At 44.5% G+C, this 13346-nt stretch overlaps 1 protein-coding gene across 1 annotated transcript in view; it reads left to right on the plus strand.

The window, feature by feature from the left end:
* The window catches only part of cn (Kynurenine 3-monooxygenase cn), a 37908-nt gene that overhangs the window by 4980 nt on the left and 19582 nt on the right, over window positions 1–13346 (plus strand). The window contains exons 2-5 of the mRNA XM_050192666.3: window positions 7438–7507; window positions 8015–8205; window positions 11129–11177; window positions 12422–12509. Coding sequence (XP_050048623.1) covers window positions 7438–7507; window positions 8015–8205; window positions 11129–11177; window positions 12422–12509 — 398 coding nt within the window. The remainder of the gene's footprint in view (window positions 1–7437; window positions 7508–8014; window positions 8206–11128; window positions 11178–12421; window positions 12510–13346) is intronic.

Below are 13346 nucleotides of genomic sequence, written 5' to 3' on the forward strand. Positions count from 1 at the left end.
AGCAGCAGCAAACTTGAAACAGCCAGAAATGCTAGCAACACAGCGACTTCTTCATTAACTTTACGGTTGCCGATTTGGCCTGCGACAAAAAAAAAAATGTTTGCGCGAAGCACGTCCCCTTCCGGTGTCGTTTCACAATCGGAAAGAACACCTTCAAAGATATGGTCGGAGACCGACGAGGGAAACTTTTTTTCACCAGCAGAATCAAGCGTATCTTTCTCAATATTTGTTGGAACATTCTTAAAATCGTGGGAACGAGCCCAAATTCCTAAACTTTGCGAGGAAAATTCGGGAGAGTTGGCCTAGTATCTATGGACACTGATACAGGCGTCGTTCATGTGCTTTTCTTGCGTCTTCTCTTGGTTGCGCGCTACGCTAGTGTACCAAGATGGCGTACCGGCGTCGCAACCCCATAGTACAGTGTACTAGAATCTATTCTAGTACACTGTCCCCATAGTTGGCTTTGACCAGCCGCCACAGACCAAGATCTCAAACGTCGTCGTGTGCTTCCTCGAAGAAACGCCGCATGTCTGCGCGCTCACTTCTAAGAATAGAACGGTCGATGAAAACAACTCTCTTCGTTTTTTTTTTCGTTTTTTTTTTGGCCCACGCGACCAGTTCAGCCTGTATGGAAGTCGCTCGTTCGCGACTATTCGAGGTCACACGCGATGAACACTTCGAGGGACACCTTGCCACGCTCTACTGAAACGTTCCACTCGCGGCCGAGAACGTCCGTATACGATTTTCGCGCTATTATGATGGATTCAGGAAATTATCTTTTACTTCACACTAGTTCTTCTTTGTGTCGTGTTTGTATACGCCCCTTGAACAATAGCTCAGGCTGGTCCTGCACTTGAGAAAGGTGAGATTAGGCGCGCTTTCGTTCAGCGAACTGTCCTGTAGGGCAAGCTCTAAGAAAACCTCAGCTTGAGGAATGAAGGCACGTGGAATACCCGTATAGCGCTCAGGAAAGAACGGCGGCCAACACGGGCTTGGAAGACCGTTTGCTGGAAGCTCCAAGTCACACGGGATTACAGAACACTGGGTAATACACTTCCAGCTGTCCCCTTCGATTTATTATGTGCTGTAATAAAATAGACTTCCAGCACAGACACATGCACCAGCCCTTCCCTCGTCCACACCCGCCACACACATTATACCACTTCTCATTACCTTCTCAGTACCGTTTCTTGCTACGCAGGCACAACAAACTTCCGCGCTCACTGTATTTCGTGATCACAGCCTGAATTCAGAGGTGGCGTCGCCAGAGAGCATTCCGTCTTTTCTAGTGTATATAGCGCAGAAACTTCAGAAGCGAAGCGGACAGAAGACGAGACACATGCGTTAACTTGAACCTTGGTTTATTAGAAGCCAAATCTCGGGTTAATGTACCCGAGCCAAAAAGAAAGCATGCGCAAAATATGAGCTAGCGAGAACTGTCAGTCCTCGCTGGCTCATATTGTTCGCGCAAAATTGATTTTTTGTCTTGGGTTCATAAATACATGATCCGGCTTCTAATAACCCATGGTTCAAGTTAACGCTTGTGTCTCGTCTTCTGTCCGTTTCACTTCTAAAGTTTCTGCGCTATATACACTAGAAAAGATGCCGTACCAACAAGAGCATTCCGACCCAAATCCTCTTGGTTATTTGGCCTAATAAAATATGTTACAATCTTTCAATCACTGAACAAATAAATAAATAAATAAATCACAGTATATTGGGCCCAATGACGGGTAAGTTCCCGCTGTCACTGTGGCTTCGGAAATTTTGAGAGAGAGAGAGAGAGAGAGAGCGAGAAACAACTTTATTGATCCATAACGAAATTGAGTGCGTTAAGCGCCTGTTGGGGTGGCTCCCTCTTCGCGGGTTCCATATGCTTCCAGGGCCGCCTGGCCCCTCTGGATCAGTCGGAGCTGGTCTTCCAGGGCGGGGCTGGATAGCAAGATCTCACATCGCTCGTAAAGGGTAGGGATAGTAGGAGAGTTAGTTATGTGTAGGGGTGGGGGGGCCTTTGGAGAAATTGCGCTGTCCTATATATGACGTGCCCGAGGGTGCCTAGTACATTGCAGTGAGGGCGTGTGTTCTCGTGTCTTTCAGGGTACATAATGTTCTGGAGGCAGGGATGGGGAAAGGATCCTGCCTGGATTTGCCTGTAGTATACCATTTGTTCGGCTCTGGTCAGGAAGTGGTGGGGGTGTGGAAATGTCTTCCTACCGTCCCAGTAATACTTGACTATATCTGTGTAACTGGGGATGGGTTGCCATCCCCTTGCCTCCTCCTCGGCGGCCCGGGAGTTGAGCGCTCGGGCCTGTTGATGAGCATATTCGTTGTCCTCAATTTAGGAGTGGACCGGGACCCAAACTAGTTCGATTGTTTGTTCAGGAGGCGTACCTTTTCCGAGGATTTTTAGTCCCGCAAAGGACACCCAGCCAGATCTGTAGTGCTTGTACGCAGCTTGTGAGTCCGTGATGATTTTGGTGATGTTGAAAGCAACAACTGCTCCCCGTCCACGCTTGTACGCACCAGGTTTTTCGCAGTCATCCAAATTTCGTCGACGACTCTTTTTTTTTTCTTCTTCCCAACTATTTATTGATCCTTTTCAAACATGACTTACGGCGCTTACATAGACAAGGGGACAGAAAGAACGACGAAGACAAGCGCTGACTTGGCAGTTAGAGCGCTTGTCTTCGTTGTTCTTTCTGTGCTCTTGCCTATGTATGCGAGCTCTAAGTCACATTTGCAATGGAATACCAACTAGCCCTTACTCAAAACATGATTCTCCCTCGTCTCCCTCGGTTAAAGCTCGTTCTTGCCAAGCGCGCTGTACAAGTCTTACGAGTAAGAAGCGTGCCGGTGTTCGTGTATATACGCACCGCGACAGAACTGCGAGGGCTGCAACAAGATTTTTGCATAAGACGGGCCTGCTCTTCTTTTTTATCTTCTTATTTAACAAATTAAATTCTGCACGGGACGACTGCGACGCGTCAGGCACCACCGACTTTTTCTTACTTGTGTCTGCAGGTTATACGCGGCCTCTTGAAGCTCAGGCTCTACACGAAGGCAAGAAACGCTATTTTTCGCGGAGAGATGCTGTTAGGACTGTTCTCCTAGTTCTCCTAGTTGGGACTGTTCTCCTTTCGCCGAGGGGCACACTGTAATATAATTTACACCCTTAAAAGTTAAAAAGGGTGTAAATGTGTCTATAATTACCCACACTCTTAGGGTGTCATTTATATAAATCACACCCTAAATGTGTGCACTCTTAGGCAAAGTTACACCCTTTGGCTTGCCCCTTCTGCCACACAACAATAATCGTCATCTGCCTTGATGCGTTTCCTTTCTTTAACGCTGCGAGCCCGGAACTTTCCAGTAACGATCGAACGGCACGCGCGTTATCAAAAGGGGCGCTCCAAAGGGTGTAAACTGTTCTATGCTGATAACGCGCGTGTCGTTCGTTACTGGAAAGTACCGGGCTCGCAGCGTTTAAGAAAGGAAACGCATCAAGGCAGATAACGATTATTGTTGAGTGGCAGAAGGGGCAAGCCAAAGGGTGTAACTTTGCCTAAGAGTGTGGGTTATAAACACATTTACACCCTTTTTCACTTTTAAGGGTGTAAATTATTTTACAGTGCAGAGTCTGCTCTCCAATAGCTCCCCGGCAATCATCACTGGAGGCCACACTATCTTGAGCACTTAAAAAATATCCGCTTAAGAATGTTTCTTTTTTTTAATTAACGGAGCACAAAAGAGAGACGCTAAATCACTGAGGAACGGTTAAGCGCTCTTTTAAAACTTGTGGGGACTGTTGCCGTGAGCCGCGCTAGGCGGCAATATCGTGGCCTTTCTCAGGGTCGCGGTTATGTGTATATATCGAACTCGATCGTCCGTCCTGGTGCGTGAGCCCACGCTTGGCGCCAATGTGTGGGAACCGCGGCCCCGGAAGTTCCGTCCCGCAGGGCACCAGCTACTTTTGTTCGCATTTCTTTTTCGAAAAAGAAAAAAAAAAAGAGGAGTTATCAGTGGAGAGAGAAAAAAGTAGAGCGAGAGAGAAATAAATGTGCTTATTAAAATGCAATGATTGCCGCTTATGTACGCGGAACATTTGCTACTGTGCGTGGTGATATAATGCTATATGATGGAATGCTAATGATGGATGTCGTGCTGCATATATATATATATATATATATATATATATATATATATATATATATATATATATATATATATATATATATATATATATATATATATATATGAGATTGTTCCCCAGCTGCGGCAAGCTGGGGAACACTTTAAATTCCATTTATTTATCATTGCTTTAATTCATTTTGTCAGTACAAGTAATTTCCCCTGTGTTGTCCTTGGTGTCTTTGTTTGTTGGCTCCATGTGATATATATATGAAATAGAGGTAGGACGAAATGGGATGAAATAGAGAACATAAAGAAACGCGTGTGAGTGGGGAATAAAATAAGTGCACAGGGTATACTTACAGGTAAGGCGAAGTTCGCCCAATAATTAAAAAGCTCCATTATTTACTGGCAGTGTTTCTGCCTATATTCGCCGTCACTACGATGTGACAGTAATATTGGCTAGACCTTTTTGGTATCTACCATGTATGTCATGACGTGTTGCTCTACTCACAGGTACTACTTGTGTAATTGTAGCATAAACACGTACAAACCAACTCGATAATCCTTCGAACTCAGCGGCGCATCCTATAACACAACGTCTCCTTGCAGCGAAACCCGCGGCGGTCGTACGAACCCTTATCACGAAAATTACCGCTTCCAACCGGAGGAAGATACCCTGATATCGCCGTTGAAGGCTGCATCAGTGGGAGCAATTAACAGGCGTGCAAAACAAATGTTAACTCTTGAGAAGCACAGATAACCTTACGCTATCGGTGTCGGAATGAAGGCCACCTGTTACTGCGACTCCAACAAGCGCGATAGGGACTCAGACAAACACTGATAAGCACGGGTGATTCTTCCTTATCTGGGAGAGATGCTTCGCTAGGGCCTTCCCCCGAAATTCACTGGCGCACCAAGAGTCTCAGGCAAGTCGTGGTAAAGCTGGTAAGAAGGGTCTTCGGGACTGAATGGTGTAAGATATCGTTTGTCTATGCTTCGCATGCTCCTCAAGAGAGGGCGCTGGGTGCACAGACAGGACGCGATACCCCCACGCTTGTGCAGCATGTCAACGGCTGAATTACGATATGACGTCATCTTCGCGTCATTCATAATAGAGTAACCCCTTTTCGCACGAGAAAGGTTGACAAGAAGATGGAGTTATAAACAGTGGTCACACAAAGAATATTTATAGTAGAGGTTGGCGAATATAAACATTGTTTGAATACGAATCGAATACGAATATTAAGCGTCAAATATCAAATTGAATACCAAATGGTCAAGCGTAGATGCATGTCGCAGCAGGAATATTTATTTTGCTGTAATTAGATACCACGGCACGCCTTTACTGATTGCTACAAAAAATGACAGCTAACTATCAGGAACAAAGAATCATGTTTGTAGCACCAGATCACTAATTATCCTTAAACAATGTGCACAAATTGTCTCATTCAAGAGCTTTAGAGCCTGATTGCAAACAAGCTCTCCAAGAAAGAATGGCTACTACATCGCTAGTTTTTAAAAAAAAGCCAATGGATGATTTACCCAAAGAAAGATTAGAAATGGGAAAAAAGGAACAAAAGAGTTCCTGAAGGAAGCATGTGCCGTAGACACATGGTAAAAGGGCACATTGCAAGGAATACATCACGGGATACAGCGTTCAAGTTAAAGCTACTGCAAGACTGGACTGCCAAAAACACTAAATGACACACTATGCACAAGTATCGCGGGTGTTTGTGTAGGCTTCCGCGGCGAAACCGAAAACGAAGCCTGGGTTACCGACTTTGTTTCTACATTGCTTCGAAACTTTTGTCGTTGTACTTCTGATAACTTTCGATACTTAGTTTAGCACACGAAGGACAATAACAAAACTTTACCATTCGGTTGCTGCCAAATAGCTGGCTAGTTTCTAATATTGCGAAATACCGAATAGTTCCTTTTCGAATACGAATAGTTAAGTATTCAATTCGTATCTGAAATTTCGATTATTCCCCCACCCCAAAATTTTTAGCCAACATTTCGGCAAGGGGTCTTGTCTTTGATCGTCAAGGCGATGAAAAAAATCCAATCGGTCGAAACGTTGTCTCCAGCCTGTGACATCCCTTGCTCGAGTGGTTTTGGATGCGAAAGCCCATGACATGTCGAAACGTTATCGAAATATGTTGGCGAAAAGTTGTTGCTGTTGGTTGCACTTTCGTTTCAGGAAATGCCGCACCAAATAGCTCAAGCCACATTCACCCATAGACATTTAGTAGTCGCCGCTTTTTTCTGTTTCTGGTCCACGTCTGTGTCTCTTCGGCACTGTCCAAAGCCAGTATGGATTGCTAACGAGCCCGTATTGGAATAATCTTATGATAGCAGAATCTTACAATACCTTATATATAATATAATTTTACGACAGGACGATGTCTTAGAAAAGCGGATCAGCTTGACGAACTGTGTTTGACCAGAACGGTCTGGAAGAGCCGCTAGGATGTGCGAATCTGCTACGCGAAGGCTTTCATGTGTACGTAAACTGGAATAATTAGTAGGAGCGAGCGGAAATTTAGACGAAGAAAAAAGTAAGGGTGGACAGGACGGGCTGTATTTGGTAACTTGTTCAACAATGTATATATACATGTTGACAAGATGGGAACACTATACGTCCCGTCAAAGCGTTCGTGGAGGAATAAGCGACTAAATCCTGATCGTACATTGTCAGGGTTCCTGCTTTTCGGACAAACCTCCATTCCAACTTATCGTTATTACCGCTCCCTTCCAATAAAGTTATTCCTTTCCCAAAAGTGGTCGTCCTGAGAATTGCGTTTCCATCACGCAGATTAACATCCGAAAGCGTAGCGTCAGTGTTTTCTTTCCTTCTTTCTTTTTTTTCCATAGCATCGTGCTGGTAATGGCCCTCAGTTATTTATTTTTATTTAGGTAAGGCAGACAGAACTGAATTCTTTATCTATTCTATAGCTTAAGCAAACCACGGTCAAATAGGTTTGTTATGACGGAACCTGGCAATCTCCTTACGTGTTACCGATAAATATTCAGATAAGAAGTGTTGCCGAAATCCCAGCCACGGCGGCCGTGTTTCGACGGGGGCGAAATTCAAAAACGCCCGTGTATACCGTGCATGTGGTGCACGTTAAAGAACCCTAGGAGGTCCAAATTAATTCGGAGTCCCTCACTACGGCGCGCTTCATAATCATATCTTGGTTTTGGCACGTGAAAGCCCGGAAATAAAAGTATTGCCTGAGCTGATGCTTCTACTTAGCAAGAATCATTAACTCTGCATTTATTAGGATCATATCTAAACTCACGCAGGTGGGATCATTATGCGCCTGCCTTCTCGGCAACCGTGGCTTCCAAGTCGACCTCTACGAGTCCAGAGAAGGTGAGCGATAATATAATTGGTCTAGTATTACATTTTAGTGTTTCTAATGACCTGAAAGCCTAGTGTCAGAACTCTTAGAGAGACGAGGCAAGTAGTGACAATGAAAAGAGGCGGAGTGCAAAATCTCTAGTTGTGCCGTGCTTTGAGGGCACGTCAAAATGAGGTCCACATTTGAGCACCTAGGTTTTCGTAAACTGAACATAAACGCAACAGTTATGCAAAGTTATATATATATATAATTTTACATAAATGTATATAGATATTCTACAGAAGTGTTGTTACATATACCCTTCAGGATCTCGTACGTGTAACCGGTTTGCTAAGTACAAACTCAGTGTTCCCTTTAAGAGTGTACCATACTGTACAGATGCACTCGGGGTGACAGCATAACCAAGTTTATTGCTCCACGCGGAGGCAATGAAGCGGGATGTGACCTCTAACTCTTCTCAGCCAACGTGTCAACCGAAAGGACATATAACAGCGAGCACCGTTTCTGCGCATGCGCAGACATCCGCGAGCAGGAGCACGTGGCTGGTCGGAGCATCAACCTGGCGCTGTCTGTGCGCGGACGCGCCGCTCTGGCACTGGTGGGGCTGGAGGAAGAGGTGATCCAGCGGCACGCCATCCCCATGCACGGGCGCCTCATTCACAACACGGACGGCACGCGCAAGCCCATCCCCTACGGCAGGAAGGGCCAGGTGAGTCACCTGCGATAAGAGAGAGAGAGAGAGATGCTCACTTTAGCGATAAGCCGGAGATTATGCATGCTGGCATGCTGTAGGCCAGGAGCTGGCTGATGGACATGATACGCACAGTTTCGAGATACTGCTGCTGAGTGGTCGGTTCTAGGGACGCAAGATGACCGTCTTGAGCAAAGTAGTTCAAACGTACAGCGGCAACTTAATTTAGAAAACTAAGTAACAAGAACAAAAACGGCCCTCGCACGTCAACCCACAGGTTCAACATTCATTTTAAGCTGAGCAAAAGGAGTTGGGGTGCGCAACTTTCAAATGGGCAGTATGCGAAAGAAAATCGTATTGCGTGAAATCACGAAAATGGCGAGCACGTACGCAGGCTCACGTCCATATGAAACTACTAGCGTAGGCACTGCGCTGTCGGCGTGTTCCCAGCGGGTTGTTCAGCCATTCCAAAACAGCATCGATATGTCGTGTCACCCTAAGAGAAAGCTAGAGGGCCTTAGTTTTGTAGTCGCGGATATGTTTCATGCGTCAGTGCTGCTGGCTCTGAAACGGCACGCAAAAAAGAAAATGGCGCATTGAAAGAAAATGTCACTTAGCGACACAGGAGGAGGCATAACATCGCCCAGAAACACGACTATAGACATGCAGCGCTATTAATGTATGGTTCGTAGGCCACTAGTATAGCGGCCACAGACCCGAATTGTCTCTCATAGTTATGCATGAGCCGCGGTGCCAAGCTAAAAAGCGAGAAATCTACGTGACTTCTGCGGTGAACATGTATAATGTAAAACCGGCGAAGTAAATTACACGGAGTTGTCACACAGACCACGGAATTTTCCCGTCTAATGGCTTCTGTTTTTCTAAACGAAGGCAGCGTGAATTTCCTTGCATCTTGCAGGCCAAGTATTCTCCTAGTCACGTACACTTATTGCTGTTGTTGTTACTGACGAACTCTTTGGTATGCTCATGAAATCTCACGAATAGTTGTGCGCATTTGTGCACGTAGTCTATGTGAAAGACCAGAAGGAGCATATATGACAGCATAATTATCACATTTTGTTCAAAGGAGCGACACTTCGCGTTCGACTTCGGCTTTTCTATTGCTCGCTATCACGGGACGGTATTACACTTAGGAGCGACGAAAGCAATTTCTTCGAGAACGTGCGTCCACAATCCGCTTCACGTTTCATCACGTTAGGATAATTCGTCTAAGGTTACGCTCATACCATTCCACGATAAATCTATTCATTTTTTTTTCGGAGCATGGGAGAGTGGACAATGCTTTATCAGCGGAAACGGTGGACCACAAGAATGCCGACCTATTTTATGAACAGCTACTCCCCGCAATAATGCCCTATACAGTATAGCAGCGCGCGGAACTCTGAAATAATGCCAGCAGAACAGCCGACAACAAATCCCCTTACTTTCCTCTTAATTCACCACCGTCGCGGCGATTCAGCTGCTTAAGGAACTCCAGACATTTATTACTATCGTCTTATATCACCACTCAGATCGCGGCCTTGGTCCATAGCAGGCGGCGACGTTGTCCGTGTAGCTAAATGTATTCAAAACACGGCCGACCATTTCTCGCTGCGATAGAGACCGTACGTCGGAATGTGTAGGCGCTGCCCTTGAGCTTTGATTTCGATGCCGTCCCGAATGCAAAACGAGAGTTCGCTTGAGAATTTAAAAGGCGTATACGTGAATCATTTTATAACCAGCAGGTGAATGCCACGTGGGGCGGAAATGTGCCGCTGATAGGCTGACAAACAGATGGCAGGTGTGAAGGGAGGCTGACGAGTGAATTAGGCAAACCTTGAGAGGGGAAATGGACTGTTTCGCGACGACTCGTGGCTTGAAAACTGCACCGCAACGTGATGATATGACGTGGACGACGTCACGCGGGTGTTCCGTGTTTGTTTTATTTCGTTTTCCTCCCAAATCATGGCTATGTGGGGTTGGCCAAAAACTCGGATGGATAAGGTTAAGAGACAATCGCTTGGAATCAATCGCCGTCGGCGTTTGTGCACCTTGAGTTGCAATTTACAGTGCCGTGCGCGCGACAGGGTCGCATATTCACTACTATGGACTTCTGCTCGTCGCTTTTGTATTTCTTAGAAATGTTGCTGTTGTACGTGTTGATGATAATGATGATGGTTATTTCATTTATTAGGAGCCCCCTCCCTCAGGTCCGAATGCGTTACAGTGGGTGGTGATCGAATTGAGAAGTACAGCAATAAGAGAAAATTCCTGGCTATACAATTTTAGCTAGTAATTCCCGAAGACGACCGATGTTTTGCACGGAAGTGATCATTTCATTCATTTTTGTTTTCATTTATTAATGCTCTCAACTCTATGTTGGGTGATTACAGGATGGTTGATGCAGGAAGGCGATCCCAGATCTCAGAGAAATGCGTCGATGATGATGATTTTCTTAAAGCTCGAACTATCCCTGTGCCGGATAGGCCGAGAATCGTGTGGCATTACGACAGGAAAATGTAACTGAAAGCATACAAAGAAACTTATCCTACAGCAAATAATGTTATGGAAAGTGTGGTAATCCTTAAAAAATAGAAAGAAAGAAATAACAAGTTAAAGAGCATATTAAGGCAGAACAGGGATATGTGGTACAGGATATCGCACTGATTGTGATCTCAATTTTTGTAAGTTGTAACTGCTATTGTTTCTTATTATTATTATTATTATTATTATTATTATTATTATTATTATTATTATTATTATTATTATTATTATTATTATTATTATTATTGGTAGGCTGTTGCAGAATAAACAAAGTACACTTCAACAATCTAATTATATAATTCCGCAGGATTGCCGGAATGAAGGCATCGACTGAGACAAAATAACCAAACTGGCAGACAAGTCAGCCGTATAATTAACAATATTGATTTATCTGCAGAGTATTTTCTCCGTGGGTCGCCGCTACCTCAACGAGGTCCTTCTTTCCGGTGAGTGCCTTTGTGGCAGTGGGGCATTCTGAGAAATAAACGGCAGAGTGGGCGGGTGTACTAATCATGCAGCTATCGACACCACTGAAACTTGAATAATTCAGAATCTGACTAGTTGAGAAAAGCCACACCTTTCGACAACGTATACTGCCTTTTTTTTAACTGGCCCATGAAAAAAAAAAAACAATGCCAACTTTTGCACGAAGTAGAAACATTGAAGCATCGAAGGCATATGTATGCGTCCAACGTATACAGCATATGCCCGAAGGCATATGTACAGCTTCTCGTCGAACAGCGGTGCTGCTTCTGGAGGCACCCTTAGAGTTAATATATATATATATATATATATATATATATATATATATATATATATATATATATATATATATATATATATATACTGTGAGAAATATCTCGGGGAAAACGTGAGTAACTGGGCCATTAGTCCTAAAAAGGGCGCTTTCGTCCCTCACAGGACTATGCTGCATGAGTGTGCGTGCCGTGTGCAAATTTCGGAGAGTAAGTGTTTAGTCCGTGGTCGGAAAGAGAGCAACGGGAGGACGAACGACAACAGTGGAGCGATGCGGCGAAAACGATATTGTCTATAAATCATGAATACTTCGAAGTTTGTGCACTGTCTATTGAACTACATGCAAAGCAGCGCCTTGCCTCTTCGTGAGAAAAATTGCGCGAAATCAACAAAAAGACAACTTGCCGCAGGTAGGGAACGATCCCAGAACACTCGCATAGGTTGTGGGATCGTTCCCCACCTGCGGCAATTTGTTTTTTTCATCCGCTTTCATTTCCATTGATTTATCAGTTCTTCATTTCGTTTAATAAGCACAAGTAATTTCCCCTATCTTGTCCTTGGTGTCAGTGTTTGTTGGCTGCTTATGATATGACTACATATATATATATATATATATATATATATATATATATATATATATAGCGCCTACCTTGCGTTCTTAAAATGTGGGCTAGCGAAGGCCGTCGCTGCAGGGAAACATGATACGATCATCTGCAGCTGCATCATCTGCAAGCTGCAAGCTGCATCATCATGTATGGCGTGATGGTCGAAATAAACTTACTTACTTGCGTGATTGCATCAACTCGACTCGTGTTTGCTGCTTTCACCCAGCGCTAACTGTATGCACTTGAGAAATGCCACGTGTATTTCGACGCCGCGCAACAATCGTCGCCGACGCGCGCTTCGCTGACCTTGCGGTGTTCGTGGTTTCCAGCTTGCGAAGCCAACCCCAACGTGCGGCTCCACTTCCGGCACAAGCTGCAGTCGGCCGACCTGGACCAGGCGGGGCTCAACTTTCGCGGGTGAGCGGGCCGCCGGCTGCGCTGTCTCTAATCCTGTTCCACACAAGTATCACCAAGTGGAACATATTTGCAAGTTTGTTCCGCCAAGTTTTTCGGAAGCTTTAGCGTCCCTCTCACACACCCCGCACTCTGTGCTTACTCTCTGCCTTTTTTCCTCTTTCTATTCCCCTTTCCCCCACTCCCAGTGTGGGGTAGCAAACCGGATGCTCTTCTCGCTGACCTCCCTGCCTTTCCTATCCTTGTTTTCTCTCTCTTTAGCGCGGGGGCTCCCCAACTACTGCGCCGAATTTGATTAGGTTCGTTGCATTTAAAGGAAAAAGCTAAACGCTAGTGACCGCTGGCAGCTAATTCTTGATTTAAGCCGTTACTTTATTTGCAAGAATTCTTAAAAGTAACAAAATTAAAAAAAATTACTATAAAGTTTAGAACTCTGTAACCCGGTAATTGAAAACGATATAACAATTTAGCAAGCTGAACCTAAGAAAACATCTAAAGGGGACAACATTGATATATTATATACACCTGTAAAATATATTTCTAATTGTGGATAGGACTTATGCAAAACCCTTGTAAACATTGAAACAAATCAACATAAGCTGTAAATTAATAGCACCAAACTTGTCTTCTTTAGACGCTCTAACGGTTGCAGTTTATTAAACCGCGATATCTGTTTTCAGTGAAGGATTACGAATTTGTAAACTTCGGGCTTGTATTTTGTCTTCAAGCGTAATTACCAGATATTTGGTAATATCAATAAAAACATTCAGGTCCAAAACAACATTTCCCTTTTGCACTCACTGGAATATAATTTTCTCTCTCAAACGCAATAAAATTAAG

The sequence above is a fragment of the Dermacentor andersoni genome, chromosome 10, assembly GCF_023375885.2.
Source record: "Dermacentor andersoni chromosome 10, qqDerAnde1_hic_scaffold, whole genome shotgun sequence".
Taxonomy (NCBI): domain Eukaryota; kingdom Metazoa; phylum Arthropoda; class Arachnida; order Ixodida; family Ixodidae; genus Dermacentor; species Dermacentor andersoni.